General features: G+C 44.3%; 1 protein-coding gene across 1 annotated transcript in view; it reads left to right on the top strand.

Annotated features, from left to right (window-relative positions):
• The window catches only part of LOC144819544 (uncharacterized), a 745,296-nt gene that overhangs the window by 114,786 nt on the left and 615,161 nt on the right, over nt 1-15,349 (top strand). Inside the window, exon 6 of the mRNA XM_078677385.1 lies at nt 14,814-14,902. Coding sequence (XP_078533511.1) covers nt 14,814-14,902 — 89 coding nt within the window. The remainder of the gene's footprint in view (nt 1-14,813; nt 14,903-15,349) is intronic.

The following is a 15,349-nucleotide window of genomic DNA, read 5'->3' as shown; positions in this document are numbered from 1 at the left end:
TTTTAACGTGATTGCTGCCCTGAGCTTTGCGTGTTCCCAAATGTGGAATATTCAGTTTTTTTCACTCTTTATTCAGTAGTATCACGGGTGCAGAACCAACAGTTTGGGCTATTATAATTAAATCATGAAAGGGGTGGTATGCACACCATATTTTCTTAGGGTTCATTTTATAGTCAACATTATTATTTAGCATATCGCGTGCGTCCCAGGGATATGCAAGCCCTAGCAATGTAATAAATACAAATGTGGGGAGCGCAGATTCTACGCTCCACTCCCTGGTGCACTGCAAGAACTGGATAAACTATCCAACACATTTTACAACGTTCCACATTTCTCCAAGTTAATCCAATGGTAAACAGTCTTTTCAAAATTTTCATTTTCGCCACATCCATAGCATAATGTATTTTGGAGGCTTTTCATATTTGCGTGTGCCCATCCGGACTTCTTCTTAAATATGAAAAGCCTCCAAAATACATTATGCTATGGATGTGGCGAAAATGAAAATTTTGAAAAGACTGTTTACCATTGGATTAACTTGGAGAAATGTGGAACGTTGTAAAATGTGTTGGATAGTTTATCCAGTTCTTGCAGTGCACCAGGGAGTGGAGCGTAGAATCTGCGCTCCCCACATTTGTATTTATTACATTGCTAGGGCTTGCATATCCCTGGGACGCACGCGATATGCTAAATAATAATGTTGACTATAAAATGAACCCTAAGAAAATATGGTGTGCATACCACCCCTTTCATGATTTAATTATAATAGCCCAAACTGTTGGTTCTGCACCCGTGATATTACTGAATAAAGAGTGAAAAAAACTGAATATTCCACATCTGGGAACACGCAAAGCTCAGGGCAGCAATCACGTTAAAAATTACGTCCCTAAAGCAAAAACAAATAAAAATTACAAAGATGTTTTTCATACTAACGATGTGTTTTACACTAACGATGTTTTTATATTGATGACGGTTGTTTCCTTTCACAAGCAAATGCAGGCTGGGTTACGTAGTCCATAAGGAAGTATTAGTAGTTTTAGTTGATCAGGTGGTTTGTTAACGAGGGGTGGAGCATGTAGATTCATAATGGAGTTTGGAAACGCGGCCAAACACACGAGAATCTTTTGGTTGCAGGAAGCACTTGCTGAGCGACCATATGAAAATGAGCTAGCAGGTAAAGCGTCAAGTTTATTCATTCCGAATGCAGTTTTGCGCGCGCAATGAAAAATATGGCTCAGGCAAATGACATTAAAACGTGTAGCTTTTGCATGTACTGAAAGGGAGGGGCCGTTTGGGAAATGGGAAAGTACAAAGAGGATTCGAACTGCTCTGGATTTGGAGTTTAACACTAACTCATTGCTAGAATATGGTGAAAAAAAAGGGATTCAGCAAAAAACCTAAAAATGAATGTAAAGTATGCTTCACTTGAATAGAGGGTTTTAGCACAAAACTACTGGGGACAATGAGTAATATCTGTGCTTATTGGATAATGTGACGTTGTGGAGCCTGCTTGGTGGATTCACGATGATGAGTCACTATTTTAGTATATTGAATTCTGAACATGAAGGGGAATTTTTTTAAGTGTAAATGCAGATTCTTGCGTATGCTGTGAAAAACGCTATTTATTTGGCAATGACGATTGTTTCTGTAATTGATTTTGTAGTGACCCCTGACGAAGGGCTGATGCTACAGCCCGAAATGCATTGGGTTTGAAATAAAAAGATGCTGCTTAGAACTACCTGTTGTCGTTTTGGATCATATTTAAGAAGAAGTCCGGATGGGCACACGCAAATATGAAAAGCCTCCAAAATACATTATGCTATGGATGTGGCGAAAATGAAAATTTTGAAAAGACTGTTTACCATTGGATTAACTTGGAGAAATGTGGAACGTTGTAAAATGTGTTGGATAGTTTATCCAGTTCTTGCAGTGCACCAGGGAGTGGAGCGTAGAATCTGCGCTCCCCACATTTGTATTTATTACATTGCTAGGGCTTGCATATCCCTGGGACACACGCGATATGCTAAATAATAATGTTGACTATAAAATGAACCCTAAGAAAATATGGTGTGCATACCACCCCTTTCATGATTTAATTATAATAGCCCAAACTGTTGGTTCTGCACCCGTGATACTACTGAATAAAGAGTGAAAAAAACTGAATATTACACATCTGGGAACACGCAAAGCTCAGGGCAGCAATCACGTTAAAAATTACGTCCCTAAAGCAAAAACAAATAAAAATTACAAAGATGTTTTTCATACTAACGATGTGTTTTACACTAACGATGTTTTTATATTGATGACGGTTGTTTCCTTTCACAAGCAAATGCAGGCTGGGTTACGTAGTCCATAAGGAAGTATTAGTAGTTTTAGTTGATCAGGTGGTTTGTTAACGAGGGGTGGAGCATGTAGATTCATAATGGAGTTTGGAAACGTGGCCAAACACACAAGAATCTTTTGGTTGCAGGAAGCACTTGCTGAGCGACCATATGAAAATGAGCTAGCAGGTAAAGCGGCAAGTTTATTCATTCCGAATGCAGTTTTGCGCGTGCAATGAAAAATATGGCTCAGGCAAATGACATTAAAACGTGTAGCTTTTGCATGTACTGAAAGGGAGGGGCCGTTTGGGAAATGGGAAAGTACAAAGAGGATTCGAACTGCTCTGGATTTGGAGTTTAACACTAACTCATTGCTAGAATATGGTGAAAAAAAAAGGGATTCAGCAAAAAACGTAAAAATGAATGTAAAGTATGCTTTACTTGAATAGAGGGTTTTAGCACAAAACTACTGGGGACAAGGAGTAATATCTGTGCTTATTGGATAATGTGACGTTGTGGAGCCTGCTTGGTGGATTCACGATGATGAGTCACTATTTTAGTATATTGAATTCTGAACATGAAGGGGAATTTTTTTAAGTGTAAATGCAGATTCTTGCGTATGCTGTGAAAAACGCTATTTATTTGGCAATGACGATTGTTTCTGTAATTGATTTTGTAGTGACCCCTGACGAAGGGCTGATGCTACAGCCCGAAATGCATTGGGTTTGAAATAAAAAGATGCTGCTTAGAACTACCTGTTGTCGTTTTGGATCATATTTAAGAAGAAGTCCGGATGGGCACACGCAAATATGAAAAGCCTCCAAAATACATTATGCTATGGATGTGGCGAAAATGAAAATTTTGAAAAGACTGTTTACCATTGGATTAACTTGGAGAAATGTGGAACGTTGTAAAATGTGTTGGATAGTTTATCCAGTTCTTGCAGTGCACCAGGGAGTGGAGCGTAGAATCTGCGCTCCCCACATTTGTAACCATTTTAGAATGGAACATAAATCAAAAATATCTTAGCAAACATCATCACTACAGTTGATTAGTTCAGTCAATAATGACAGTTTAGGATCTTTATTTCTCGTTAAGAGGTTCGCAGATTATTTTCTCAAATGTATTCCATGAGTTAGTCAGATAAATCTGTTTACTTAAATATCAAATAGAAAGGTTATGGTTAAAGTCAAAATAATGCAGCACATGGCAAGCGTGTTCCATAAAGTAATTTAGTGCCTAGTCTATATATATCAGATTAGAATTTTGGCAGAACCCATGAAGAGTTCTTGAAAAGAGTGAGATCAGTGGAGCATTTTAAGAAATCGAACTCCCCTTAAAGAGCAGTTCAAGAAGAATGAGCCAAGCCTATGTGTGCAAAAAACATGTGCAGCAGTAACTGCACCTGTAAAGATATGAGAAGAGAAATAAATCAGAAAAGGTACCTGCTGAAATGGCCTGTAACAAAAAGCTGTTAGCAGCAACTTACAGCAATTCTCTCAGTAGTAAGACCAATTCTAAAAGAAATTTTAAAAAAACTGCGCTCAAAAGAGTGTTCAGCCTAACTAGGAAACATACACTATTTTATAACACTAAATACATGTATCCTTCCTTTTCAGTGTTAGATCATTGTTACAAATGGGATCACGGGTTGGCTAAGGTTTGCACCGAAGTCAGGCCAGAACCACCACTCTAGTCAGGATAAGGGATTTACACTCCTAAAATAACCGCTGCTCACCTCCTTGGTAGCTTGGCAGGAGCAGTCAGGCTTATCTTAGAGGCAGTGTGTAAAGCATTTGCACATAACCAACAGTAATACAGTGTAAGCACTACAAATGGACACCACACGAGTTTAGAAAAATATCCAATATTTTTATATACTCAAACAAGACCAATTACGATAAGGATCAACAGCACAGTACTTTTAAAATAGTTGCGTTGCAAGATGTCTTGAAACCACAGTTCTTTGATGTTGATAGCTCCGTCCAGGCTATCACGGTGTTGTGAACAAGCAAGTCCAAACAGTTCTGGGTGGCAGCGGTGTCGCGGGTGAGCTGCGGTGTCGGGAAGACCCGCCAACAGTACCTTTCAGAGATGCAGGTTGTCAATGACCTCTCGTTGTCACATCCCTTGCAGGTCGATCTCCTCTCTGATGGGCTTATGAGCGCCGGCGTTGGCAGGCATCGGGTGCTGCGGTGCAAAGTACAGCGGTGCGGCGTGAAGTGCCCTCGGGTCGTGGAGCGTGCAGCGGCTCGGTGGCGGTATCAGATGGCGTCGTCGGTGAGACCAGGGTCTCAGTGTGAGGTGAGGAGGTGTTCTTCACGGTGCTGGCAGGTTGGGGTGCAGCAGCGGCATCGCTGAAGTTCTGTCGTCGGATGACAACTGGAGTCGATGGTACCGGCGTCGGTAGGCAAAGGCTGCAGTGCGGAATGAGGGTGGTACGGTGTATAGCGCTATGAGAGGTGCCCCCGAACCACTGTGCAAGCAGCGGCGTCGAGTCTAGCATGGAGCGTCGTCGTCGGGGATACCAAGGCGTCGTGGTGAAGCGAGGCGGTGCGGAGTGCGGTTCCCACAGGTCGTGGTGCGAGCAGCGGCTCAGTGGCGGCGTCAGCAGGCATCGTCAGTGAGACCAGGGTCGCGGTGTGGCGTTGTGGCAGTGCTCTCTGCGGTGCCTTCAGGACACGGTGTTGACAGCAACGTCGTAGACAGTGTCGGACTTGAAGTCTTTGTGTTCCTGAGACTTCGTGAACAGGAGGCAAGCTCTACCTCAAGCCCTTGGAGATACTCAGCACAAGTAGAGAAAGTTAAGTCCAGCACTTTCACTGCCCGAGGCAGCAGCAGCAACTGCAGGCCAACCCAACAAAGCAACAATTCAGCAAAGGGGCAGTACTCCTCCTGGCAGCTCTTCCAGCTCTTCTTCTTAGCAGGTTCCTTGAGTTAGAAGTAATCAAAGGTCTTGGGGTCTTGACCCCAATATTTATACCAGCAAATCTTTTGTCCTGTGACGGCAGAGGGGCCTGGACCTAGTTCGAACCAGTTCAGGGTGCATTCTTCCGGGGTGCACCTTCTTTCTTTGTCAGTGTGGGCCAGGGTCCTCAGGCACACCACAGGAGGTGGCGCCAGCATTGTGGAAGGTGAGATCAGCTCTATTCAGACCTAGGCGCTACTCCTCCCACCCATCAAGGTGTAGATGTGCCTATTCAGCCCAGCTTAATCACCCTGTCTCACCCCCAGCTCCTCTCACTCACAAACCAGACAGACAAGACACATGCTAGCAGAGGCAGGCTGGATGGTTAGGTCAGAAAATACCTACTTTCTAAAAGTGGTATTTTCAAACACAGAATGTTAAAACCAACTTCACTAAAAGATGTATTTTATCATTCTGAGTTCCAGCATACCAAACTCGAATTTCTACCATGTTCTCTGAGTCAGTTGGGATCATAGGATGACATGACTGAACTGCCCATGCTGGCCTACGGAGAACAGGTAGCCTTGCAATAGTGAAAAACGAAGTAGGCTGTAATTCACTATCAGGAGATGCCACACACACCAGGGCATGTCCTACCTTTCACATACAATGCCCCCTGGCCATGGGGGTACTTTGGGCCTACCTTAGGGATGACTCACATGTAGCAAAGGGAACATTTCGGGACCGTGGGAGTGTATGCACTCACCAAGTCGGCACGGCAGCCCCAGGCTGCGCACAGGCTCTGCGATGGCAGGCCAGAGTTACATTTTACGGGCGGTTTACATGGGTGGCACAATCCAGTGCTGCAGCCCATCGACAGCATTCGATTTATAGGCCCCGGCACACGAGGTGCACTTTACTGGGGACTGACACATAAATCAAATATAACAATCATGGAAACACCAATCCATACACATTTTATACAGGAGCACTTGCACCTTACCACTGGACAGCAGTGAGGAAAGAGCGCAGAATCATTACACCAGCAAAAACAGAGTCAACCGGGAGGTCAGAAAGCAAAAAGTCTGGGGAAACACGCCAAAAATGCCAAGTCTAACAATCATCTTGAGCCAAAGAAGAGAAATTGTCCGTTGGTTTGCAGCTTCTTCCTTCGTTTCCCACGAGAAGCACACAATGTTTTCAGGGTACTACTTAAAAATATCAGTTAGTTACTAGACATTCATGTAAAATTTGCCTTTGGTTCCAAAGGGAAATGTCAGCAATGTCTAACTATTAGCTATTCAGTGTTCCACTATTTATCAATGAAATACTCCAAAGACAGAAACATTTTATTTGCAACGCCCTGGTTAAATTATGGGTTTTACGTCTCCATGTGAGCATCATTGCTTTAATAATGGTCTCGCATCTTGGTTAGCGAACTAGTGTTTCTCCCTTATGCTATAAATGTGCATCCTAACGCGACCGCGTGGAACTGCTTGAATTTGGGTAAAGAGCTGTGTTATAGCTCAGGGCTAGCAGGATTTTTGACAGTTGCATATTCTGTTGTTTTTACTTACTGGTTTGCTGATCTTCCTTAGTCTTGTACGCTTAGCCGGATCCTGCAAGTCAGAGCGAGACTGCCATCTGAGTTAGGTACTCGTTTTTCTCCCTAATGCTATAAGTGTGCATACTGATGCAACTTCGAAGCAAAGGCGTGGAGCGGGTGCACCGCTGGCACACTAAAGGCAAGCCCCTCTGCTCCTGTCCGTGGCTGGAATGCCCTGTGCACCAGAACCCCTGCTCAAATTACGAATTGGACCTATACAAGAGAGGCTTTAAAGAATATTGGACACATAAGTAAGCAAAGTAAGTGTACACCGATGAATACTCATGGTTGAACTCTACCAAATGGTGCTGCATCACATGTAACTATGTCATCCATATCAATCAGATGGATGCCTCAAACCATTACATTAGGGACATAAACTCTCAACCTACCTACAATCATGAATCATTGGTTTCCGCACTTACATGCGTGTTACTAAATACTAGGTCATTCCCCAAACACAAATATGAATTTTCTGAATTTATGGATCATTATAACCGTGATTTCATTTTTCTAACAGAAACTTGGACCAACAGCTCCTCTGATCCAGACCTAACAATTGCCATCCCAGAAGGGTACGAGTTATTTTGAGCTTACAGAGAATGGCAAAGGGGAGCCACATTTACAGTTACTCCTCAGTTAGGGGAAGAAGCTATTATGTTTCATTTGAAAGTTAACAACAAGGTAGCTCTTAATTGGGCCCTAATTTACTGGCCAACTGGTCCTAGGATTAGATTAATTCCCTCTGTACAGACCCTCTTACAATCCTGTATGGAATTCCCAAACTTTACAGTATTGGGTGATCTTAATTTCCATCTGGAGTCCAAGGATAGCAGACTCTAGCAACTAATTGATTGTTTTGAGAGCTTTGACCTAGGCCAGATTGCCACTGAGCCAACCCACACAGGCAATGATACTCTCAATGGCATTTTTACCAATAATTCTCGGATCATGGTGCAGTGTTTTTTTCGTTAATAAACCCAGGGGAGACCCCCAAAGCACTTACATGGAGAATATAGTCACAAACTACACTTCATTTAGATACAGCTTTACACTCCCATACGACATGTCTAGACACAAACTATGATTCGGCAGCCCTCAATTTTGCAGACTGGATCGATTCAGCAGTCACCAAGCTTGCTCTTGAATAATATATACGAAATTGTAGGAACGAAGATGGAGGAAAGATTACTCCTTGGAGGAAATAAATATCTACAAAAGAATTATTGAAAAATATAAAGAGGCAATCGCTTTAGCAAAATCGCACTTTTTTACCAAAATAATGAGTTCAGCTAAAAAACTTAGCTAGAGAAACTTTCAAAACATTAAGCGCACTTTCAAAATTTAATGAAAGCAAACAGTTCATCCAGGAATTAGCGTTCTGTAATAAACTGGCAGATGTCTTTTACAGCAAAGTAAATAATGTATACAAAGAGTTTTCAAACCACCAAAATGAATCTAGTTCAGATGACGTTTGAAAGAGTGGAGAGGCTCATACTATCAACTAAATCCGGATCCCCAATGGTCCCTTGTCTGGCATTGGTACTTCACGTGGTCCCTATTACTATTGCAAGCCATCTCACACCCCTCCTAAATAATATCCTTATGTCTTTTCCTGACAGCTGGATAAAGTCACTAGTATGCCCTATTCTGTAAAAACCCCCACAGGACCATACGGAGGTAAAAAATTACCGGCCAATCTCTTGCCTTATGTTCCCATCCAAAGTCCTAAAAAAAGCTTGGTACATTTCTTAGAGTCAAATCATAAACTGGACTCCTCACAACACGGCTTTCGGCCTCAGCACTGCACAGAGTCAGCACTAATTGCTGCCACTGAGGAGATCCGGATTCTAGCAGATGGTGGTGGAAAAGCATTACTTATTTTGATAGACCTCTCAGCAGCATTTGACACAGTGAACCATTAAGTACTCATGCGGAGATTATCTGTAATAGGGATTACAGGTGGGGCATCGAATATTATTGGAATATTCCTAGCAAACAGAAAGCAACCTTTAATGTTGAGAGGACATAAATCATATTCTTATGCTCTGCGATGTGGGGAGCCCCAAGGATCTTCACTATCCCCAACTTAGTTCATTATCTATGTTACCCCACTGGCCAAGCTCATCCGTTCACATGAATTCACTGCTATCTGTTATGCGGATGATACACAAATAGTGGTGTCATTATCATCAAAGCCAGATGATGTGACGAAGAAGTTCAATAACTGTATGGCCCACATCATTAGATGGATGCAGGGCAACTGCCTAAAATTAAATACAGAAAAAACGGAGGTACAACTATTTGGTAAAAAAATACTCATTCTGGAACAACTCTTGGTGGCCAGATGTCGCCGGACTATGTCCATCCCCAGTAAGGAAGGCAAAACGTCTGGGAGTCATGCTAAAAGATCAACTTACTTTTACGGACCAGGTTAATCTCATTACATCATCTTGCTTCCATACTTTGAAGATTTGAAAAAATATTTTTCCGTTCATCCTGAAGGATCAACAGAAAACAGTGATCATAGCATTGATATAATCAAAGATAGATTACTGCAACACTCTTTACCTGGGAGCAAAAAAATTGATTCTATGGAACCTACAGTCACTTCAAAATGCAGCAGCATACTTACTGCTTAAAATCCCTAAATTCAGTCCTAATTAAGGCCTAATGATAATAGGATTGCCCGAAACGAGGGGATCCAATAAGAGGGTACTGAAAAAAAGGGAACTGACAACCCTGTCAGATGAATGGCAACACCCCAGGGTAGAAGCAACAGGAATGACTGACCCTAGAAATGCAGAGTCTGTCCAACTCCTGGATAGTCATACACGCAGACTCCCTTGAACCGTTTATGTGGAAGCCAGGATTCATTGGCAGACGCGGTTTCCCGACCATGAGCCCAGCTGCAAAAGTGATTTCACCAGAAGAACACTGCCAGAAATCCTTATTCTTGACAGTCAGAAATATCTGGGAAAACTTCTTGTTCACTGGCAAAAGCTTCATCACAGCATGTAAATAGCTCCCAAACAACATAGGATCCTTAAAGGCAACTTATCGGACAACGACTACAGCACCTCCTCCAGACACCAATGGATAGCCCACAGGGACCTGAACCCCTCCACAGCAACCCCAGCCAAGGAGGAAAAACCCACCACACTGAAAAACCGGATCGGACCTGTGCCAGCAATATCATATGTAATGACCCCCTAGTCATGAAGAATGGAAACAGTGGCACAAAGTCTGAAAGGAAGACCTGTGATGCAGAGATTGAACATAGACTGCACCAAATCCAAAATAGAGGTCACAGAAGCATGCTACAGATCATATCCAACCTGTATCACAACAGGATCCGAAACAGGATGACTCCTAACCAGGATAATGTGGAGGAAAAAACATAATTAATGACAAAACAAAGATGACCCTAGGAGCCCCTAGGTAATGATCATCAATGTGAACCAGAAGATAAATGTCCCTCAAAAAATATCATGGTCATTGACATCCCTCTAATCTTCAGCCAGTATGTCCTGGAGAATGCCACACTGAGGCAAAACATCCAAACAATGTGAACCAAATCGCAACACCTTGAGAATATGCATCCTATATTGGCCCTCATGGGAGTCGAACAAAATACATCTACATCCTCATTACACTTGGTGGCCTGAGGTTCATTCAAGCAACTTGAACGGCATTAAAAAGAAGATCCAGAAAGCAGACCGTCAATGTCCAACACCTGCAAAGCTTCCATGTAGAAGCAGTCTACCCAGGGGCAAGAGCAGAACCACCAGCAAGGCCCCAGAGGAGCAACCCAGGCAGCCGACATGCCAAACAGTAAGTGAACCTTGCTAAAAGCACAACCTCTCCCAGGTGGCGAGTTGACCCCCCTTAGTCCTTTCCCAACTGCGCCCCTTCGACCTTTGAACACATCATTGACAACTTGCTTGGTGTCAAAAAAGATCGCAGTTTATTAAACACTTACACATTTTATACATTTGTTTCTCCTGGTGGTACATAACATTAATGTTTAGTCCATTTTTGGTTGTTATGTGCTGTTCAGACAGATCACCTTCTGGAGGAGGCCCCAAATACCACGGCTACTGTTGCCAAGGGTTAGACTGCAACTTGCTACCGACTTGGTGGGTGTCCGTCTGGACTTGCCCAGGTAGCAAGTGCCGTCTTGCTTGCCTTCATTGCCATCTTTGCCTCTCCCTGATCTTCCAGGTCCCTGCTGTGTGGCATCCCAAGGACCCCATGTGAGCATCTCATCTATCCAGCCTGCAGCTGAGTTCTACCTCTCGCTCTTTTGGTACCCTCACGTGAGGCACCCCAAGGGCCCTGCGGGAGCCTTCCATCTACTCTCTGCCTGGCTTCTGGACACTGTTTGCTCCCTCTGTGTCCCTGGCGTGAGGCACCCTAAGGACACTGCATGAGCCTTCCATCTACTTCTATCATTTACTCTTCCTTTCCAATCCTTTTAGGTTGTCTTCCGCCATGCTACCTACAGTCTCTCCAACGGGAGAGAGCTCCCCCCTTGCTCCCCTATGCTCTCCCATCGCTTATGAGAAACCCATTTGCTCCAATAATCCCACAATGTTTAGCGGGAACCTTCTTGCCATGGAGGGTAATGAATGCTTGAGGGGGATCCTTGCCCCCTTCTTAAGCCCCTCCGTGGCTTTCTGCCTGCTCCCCTGATTAGGAGAGGCCGAGTCCCATTTGGAGCGAGCAATCGCGGTCGGCCCTTTTTTCCGGACTTGCACCCCAGGTGTGACAGCGGGGGGGGGGGGGAAGGCTTCCTGTCCCTGGGCGGTGTTTGGCCCAGGCCTCTATTGGTTCCCGCTTTGCCTTCCCCAGCCCAGGCTCCAACTTCCACAGTAACACTCGATTGTTACGAGAACCTGAAAGCCACCAAAAACTGGATGCTGCCTCCCCTTGCAACCGCATACGCAGAAGACACAGCCCCGGGAAACCAAGTGCTGCTGGAGCCACTCAATACTTGACCAGCCCCCCATGCCACCGCTGGTAATGCTCCCTGCCCCGCCCCAGCCAATCACATGCATGTTGAGCAGAGAACACACAAAACAAACACCCTTGGTAAGTGTAATGCAGCTCTGAAACGAAACAAGGATATTAAAACTCATCAGAAAGGAACACATAATCAATTTAAGAATGAACAGAATACTAGAGTGTTTTTGTTAGACCTGTAACCTTTGGGGTGGTTCTCTCTTCCATTGTTGCTGTTGCCTCATGTGTTTTTGCTGGTGTTAGATGCTTTGGGCACTGGGCCACTGCTGTCCAGTGCCACAGTGCAAGTGCTCCCTATTGTAAATTGATGTATGGATTAGTGATACCATGATTGGCTGGTTAGGTTTACCTGTCAAACCCTAGTACAGTGCACCAGGAGTGCCCAGGGCTTGTAAATCAAATGCTGCTGGTGGGCTTGCAGCACTGGTTGTGCCATCCACAGAAGCAGCCTATAAAAGTGTGCCTAAGGCTTGCCATTGCAGAACCTGTGCGTAGTCTGGTACTGCCATGTTGACTGAGCACGTGCATCCACTTGCCAGTCCCTAAACCTTCCCTTTTCTTCCTATCAGACACCCCTACGGTAGGCCCAAGGGCAAGGTGCTTTGTAAGTATGAGGTAGTGCAAGCCCTGATGTGTGTGGCATGTCCTAATAGTGAATAACAGCCATTTTCATTTTTCACTATTGCAAGGCTACCTATTCCCTATAGGCCAGAACGAGCAGTTAGATTATTACATTTTATAATCCTAACAGACTCACGAACATGGTAGAAATTCGAGTTTAGTAGGGCTGAACTACATCTTTTAGTGAAGTTGGTTTTAACATTCTGTGTTTGAAAAACCTCTTTTAGAAAGTAGGTATTTTCTTGTCTAACTATCCAAGCCTGTATCTGCTAGGTTGTGTATTCCTTGTCTGGAGTTTGAGTGACAGGGGCTGGGGGATTCCAGGAGACAGGATGAGTCAGCCCAGTGGTAAATAGAGAGATCTGCATCTATATGGGAGGCAGGAGTTGCACCTGGGACCTGAATAGGGCTGTGCCTTCCCTCCATATGCTGGCTCCCCCTCCTGTGGTGCGTCTGATGTCTCTGCCCTGCACTGTGAAAGGAAAGAAGGAGTCATGTAAACAGAGTGCTCCAGGACTGACCAGAACTGGTTTGGACTAGGCACAGGCTTCTCTGCCTTCAGAGAACAAAGAGAAACTGGGTATAAAAGAGGGGCCCCAAACCCCAAATAATTAGATCACTTTTGGGACAAACAAGAAGAAACCTTTGCTGAGGAGTGGAACCAGAGAGACTGAGAAGAGACTATGCCTAAGCTGAAGTGCTACTTGGGGGATTGGCCTGCAGTCGTTGCCTGACTGCCAAAGAAAGGAGGGAGGAACTTTGTGTGTACTTTCATCAACTTGTGTAAGGATCTCCAAGGGCTTGAGAACAGAGCTTACCTCCTGCTGAAGTTTCAAGGACAACAGACTTCACCCACCAGCTCCCCAAGAGTTCTTTTGAAGTGCCTGCAGTTGTGCTGGACTTTTTGAGGACTTGTGTGTCGCAAGGAGCTGGGAGCGCTACTCAAGATCAAGAAGCGTGTCGGTGAACTGCCGCTTCACAGCATGAAGCGCCTCACATCGCCGGAGAAGAGGATCGACGTCGCAGCAGATGCCGCCTCATCACCGGGAAGCGTGTCGCAGGAGAAGAGGATCGACCTCGCATCAGGCGCCGCCGCATCTCCAAGAAGCGTGTCGGAGGGGGCCTGTTGCGGCTCATCGACGGAGAAGAGGATCGACATCGCAGCAGACGCCACCGCATTGCCGGGAAGAGTGTTGCAGGGCCTGTCGCGGCTTGCAGCGTTGTGGAAGCAACTCGCATCACCAGGGGAGAGGATTGACGTCACAGCAGATGCCGCCGCATCACTGGGAAGCGGGTCACAGGGCCTGTCGCGGCTCGCATCGTGTCAAGCATCTCGCCTCGCCGGAGAAGAGGACCGACGTCACAGCGGACGCCTCCGCCTCATCGGGAAGCGTGTTGCATCTAGCAGAAAGCACCATCTTTGTTTCTTTGCACCAGATCTCCAATGCATCACCGTCCTTGCGTGTAAGGGACTACTGCATCACCTTTCCAGCAACACTTTTGTTGCCCTGCGTATCGCATCTTAAGGTACATTGACTCAAAGTGTCGCATTTTAAGATCTAAAGAGAACTACGCTAATTCTACCATTTTAAGTAGAGTACTGTGGATTTTTGTCGTTTGTGGTCTTGTGATAAATCTATATTAAGAATACTAATTTTTAATATACAACCTGTGTTGTGTCCATCTTTAGTGTTATCACTGGATTATTGTATGTGTTCAAAATGCTTCACACACTGCCTCTGAGATAAGCCTGTCTGCTCGTGCCCCGCTACCAAGGGGGTGAGCAGGGGTTATTTTAGGAGTGTATCTCCCTCACCCTGACTTAAGGCAAGGGTCCCTATTTGTCAGAAGTACCTACTTGTGCCAACTAGAGACCCCCCAATTTTCTTACCTGTTAACCAACAGGAACAACAAGCAGGCATGGAGGTGGGTAGGAGGGGCTTTTATAAACTAAAAATCCCAAGAATACTCATGTTTTAGGGTGCCTGTTGGGAGACAGGACTGCCTCATCATACTGTAATGACTTTGACGAGGAGAACCTATGAGGGGGAAATGACAAAGTCATATAATTGTGTATTTTCATAAAGATTGCAATAATTCTCATACCAAAGAGACATAGTGCACTTTCACATGTCAGAAGACACATAGTGGAAGGTTACAGCTCAGCTCATATGTTCTGTAGTTCAGATTTCACTATGTCCCTCTATTATGCTTGTTAATTCTGTTCGCACTAGCCAGCATCTTACATTAAAACAAAATGTTCACGGTTTAAATGTTTCATGGAAACTATGACTTAAGAATATATGACACCATCAAATATACTTATTAATTTCAGTGTTGTGAAAAGAAAAATGTTTCTATTTGGAGGAAGTGGAAGTCCTGAAGCTGAGGAATGTTTACCAGGGATGTACTGCTTTGATTTAGGTAAGTGGAGGCCAGAATGCCAAGCTATGTCTTAGCAGATAATGCAAAAACCATCACTTCCAGACTATGTGGAAAAGGGATCTTGATATTGATACTGGCAACAACGTCAGTAGTTTTGAAGTGTGCTATTTTTGTTTTCAAAAGACACAACTTGGTCAACATGAAGAAAGTCACATCTGCATAGTGTCTTGCTTTAATTAACATTACGTGACTATTCACAGTGGCTAAGTGCATTTGATCAATAAAGGTGAAAGCTGGAGGTATTAATAACTCCCCCCCAAAAACAAAACATCCATTGGCAAATCATTTTCGATCTGGCTATGGTTGCAGGCCCTTTTGAGATGTGTGAATGCTTGTTTTGTCATGGTTTTTGTAAAACTTTATCATTGGAAGAGGTGCTTGGCTATCAGCAGTCTAAAAAACATTGGCTAAAAGCAAAATGTTTTT

This window comes from Lissotriton helveticus, chromosome 2_1, assembly GCF_964261635.1.
Source record: "Lissotriton helveticus chromosome 2_1, aLisHel1.1, whole genome shotgun sequence".
In the NCBI taxonomy this organism is placed as follows: domain Eukaryota; kingdom Metazoa; phylum Chordata; class Amphibia; order Caudata; family Salamandridae; genus Lissotriton; species Lissotriton helveticus.
This window is presented reverse-complemented; position numbering and strand designations above follow the sequence as displayed.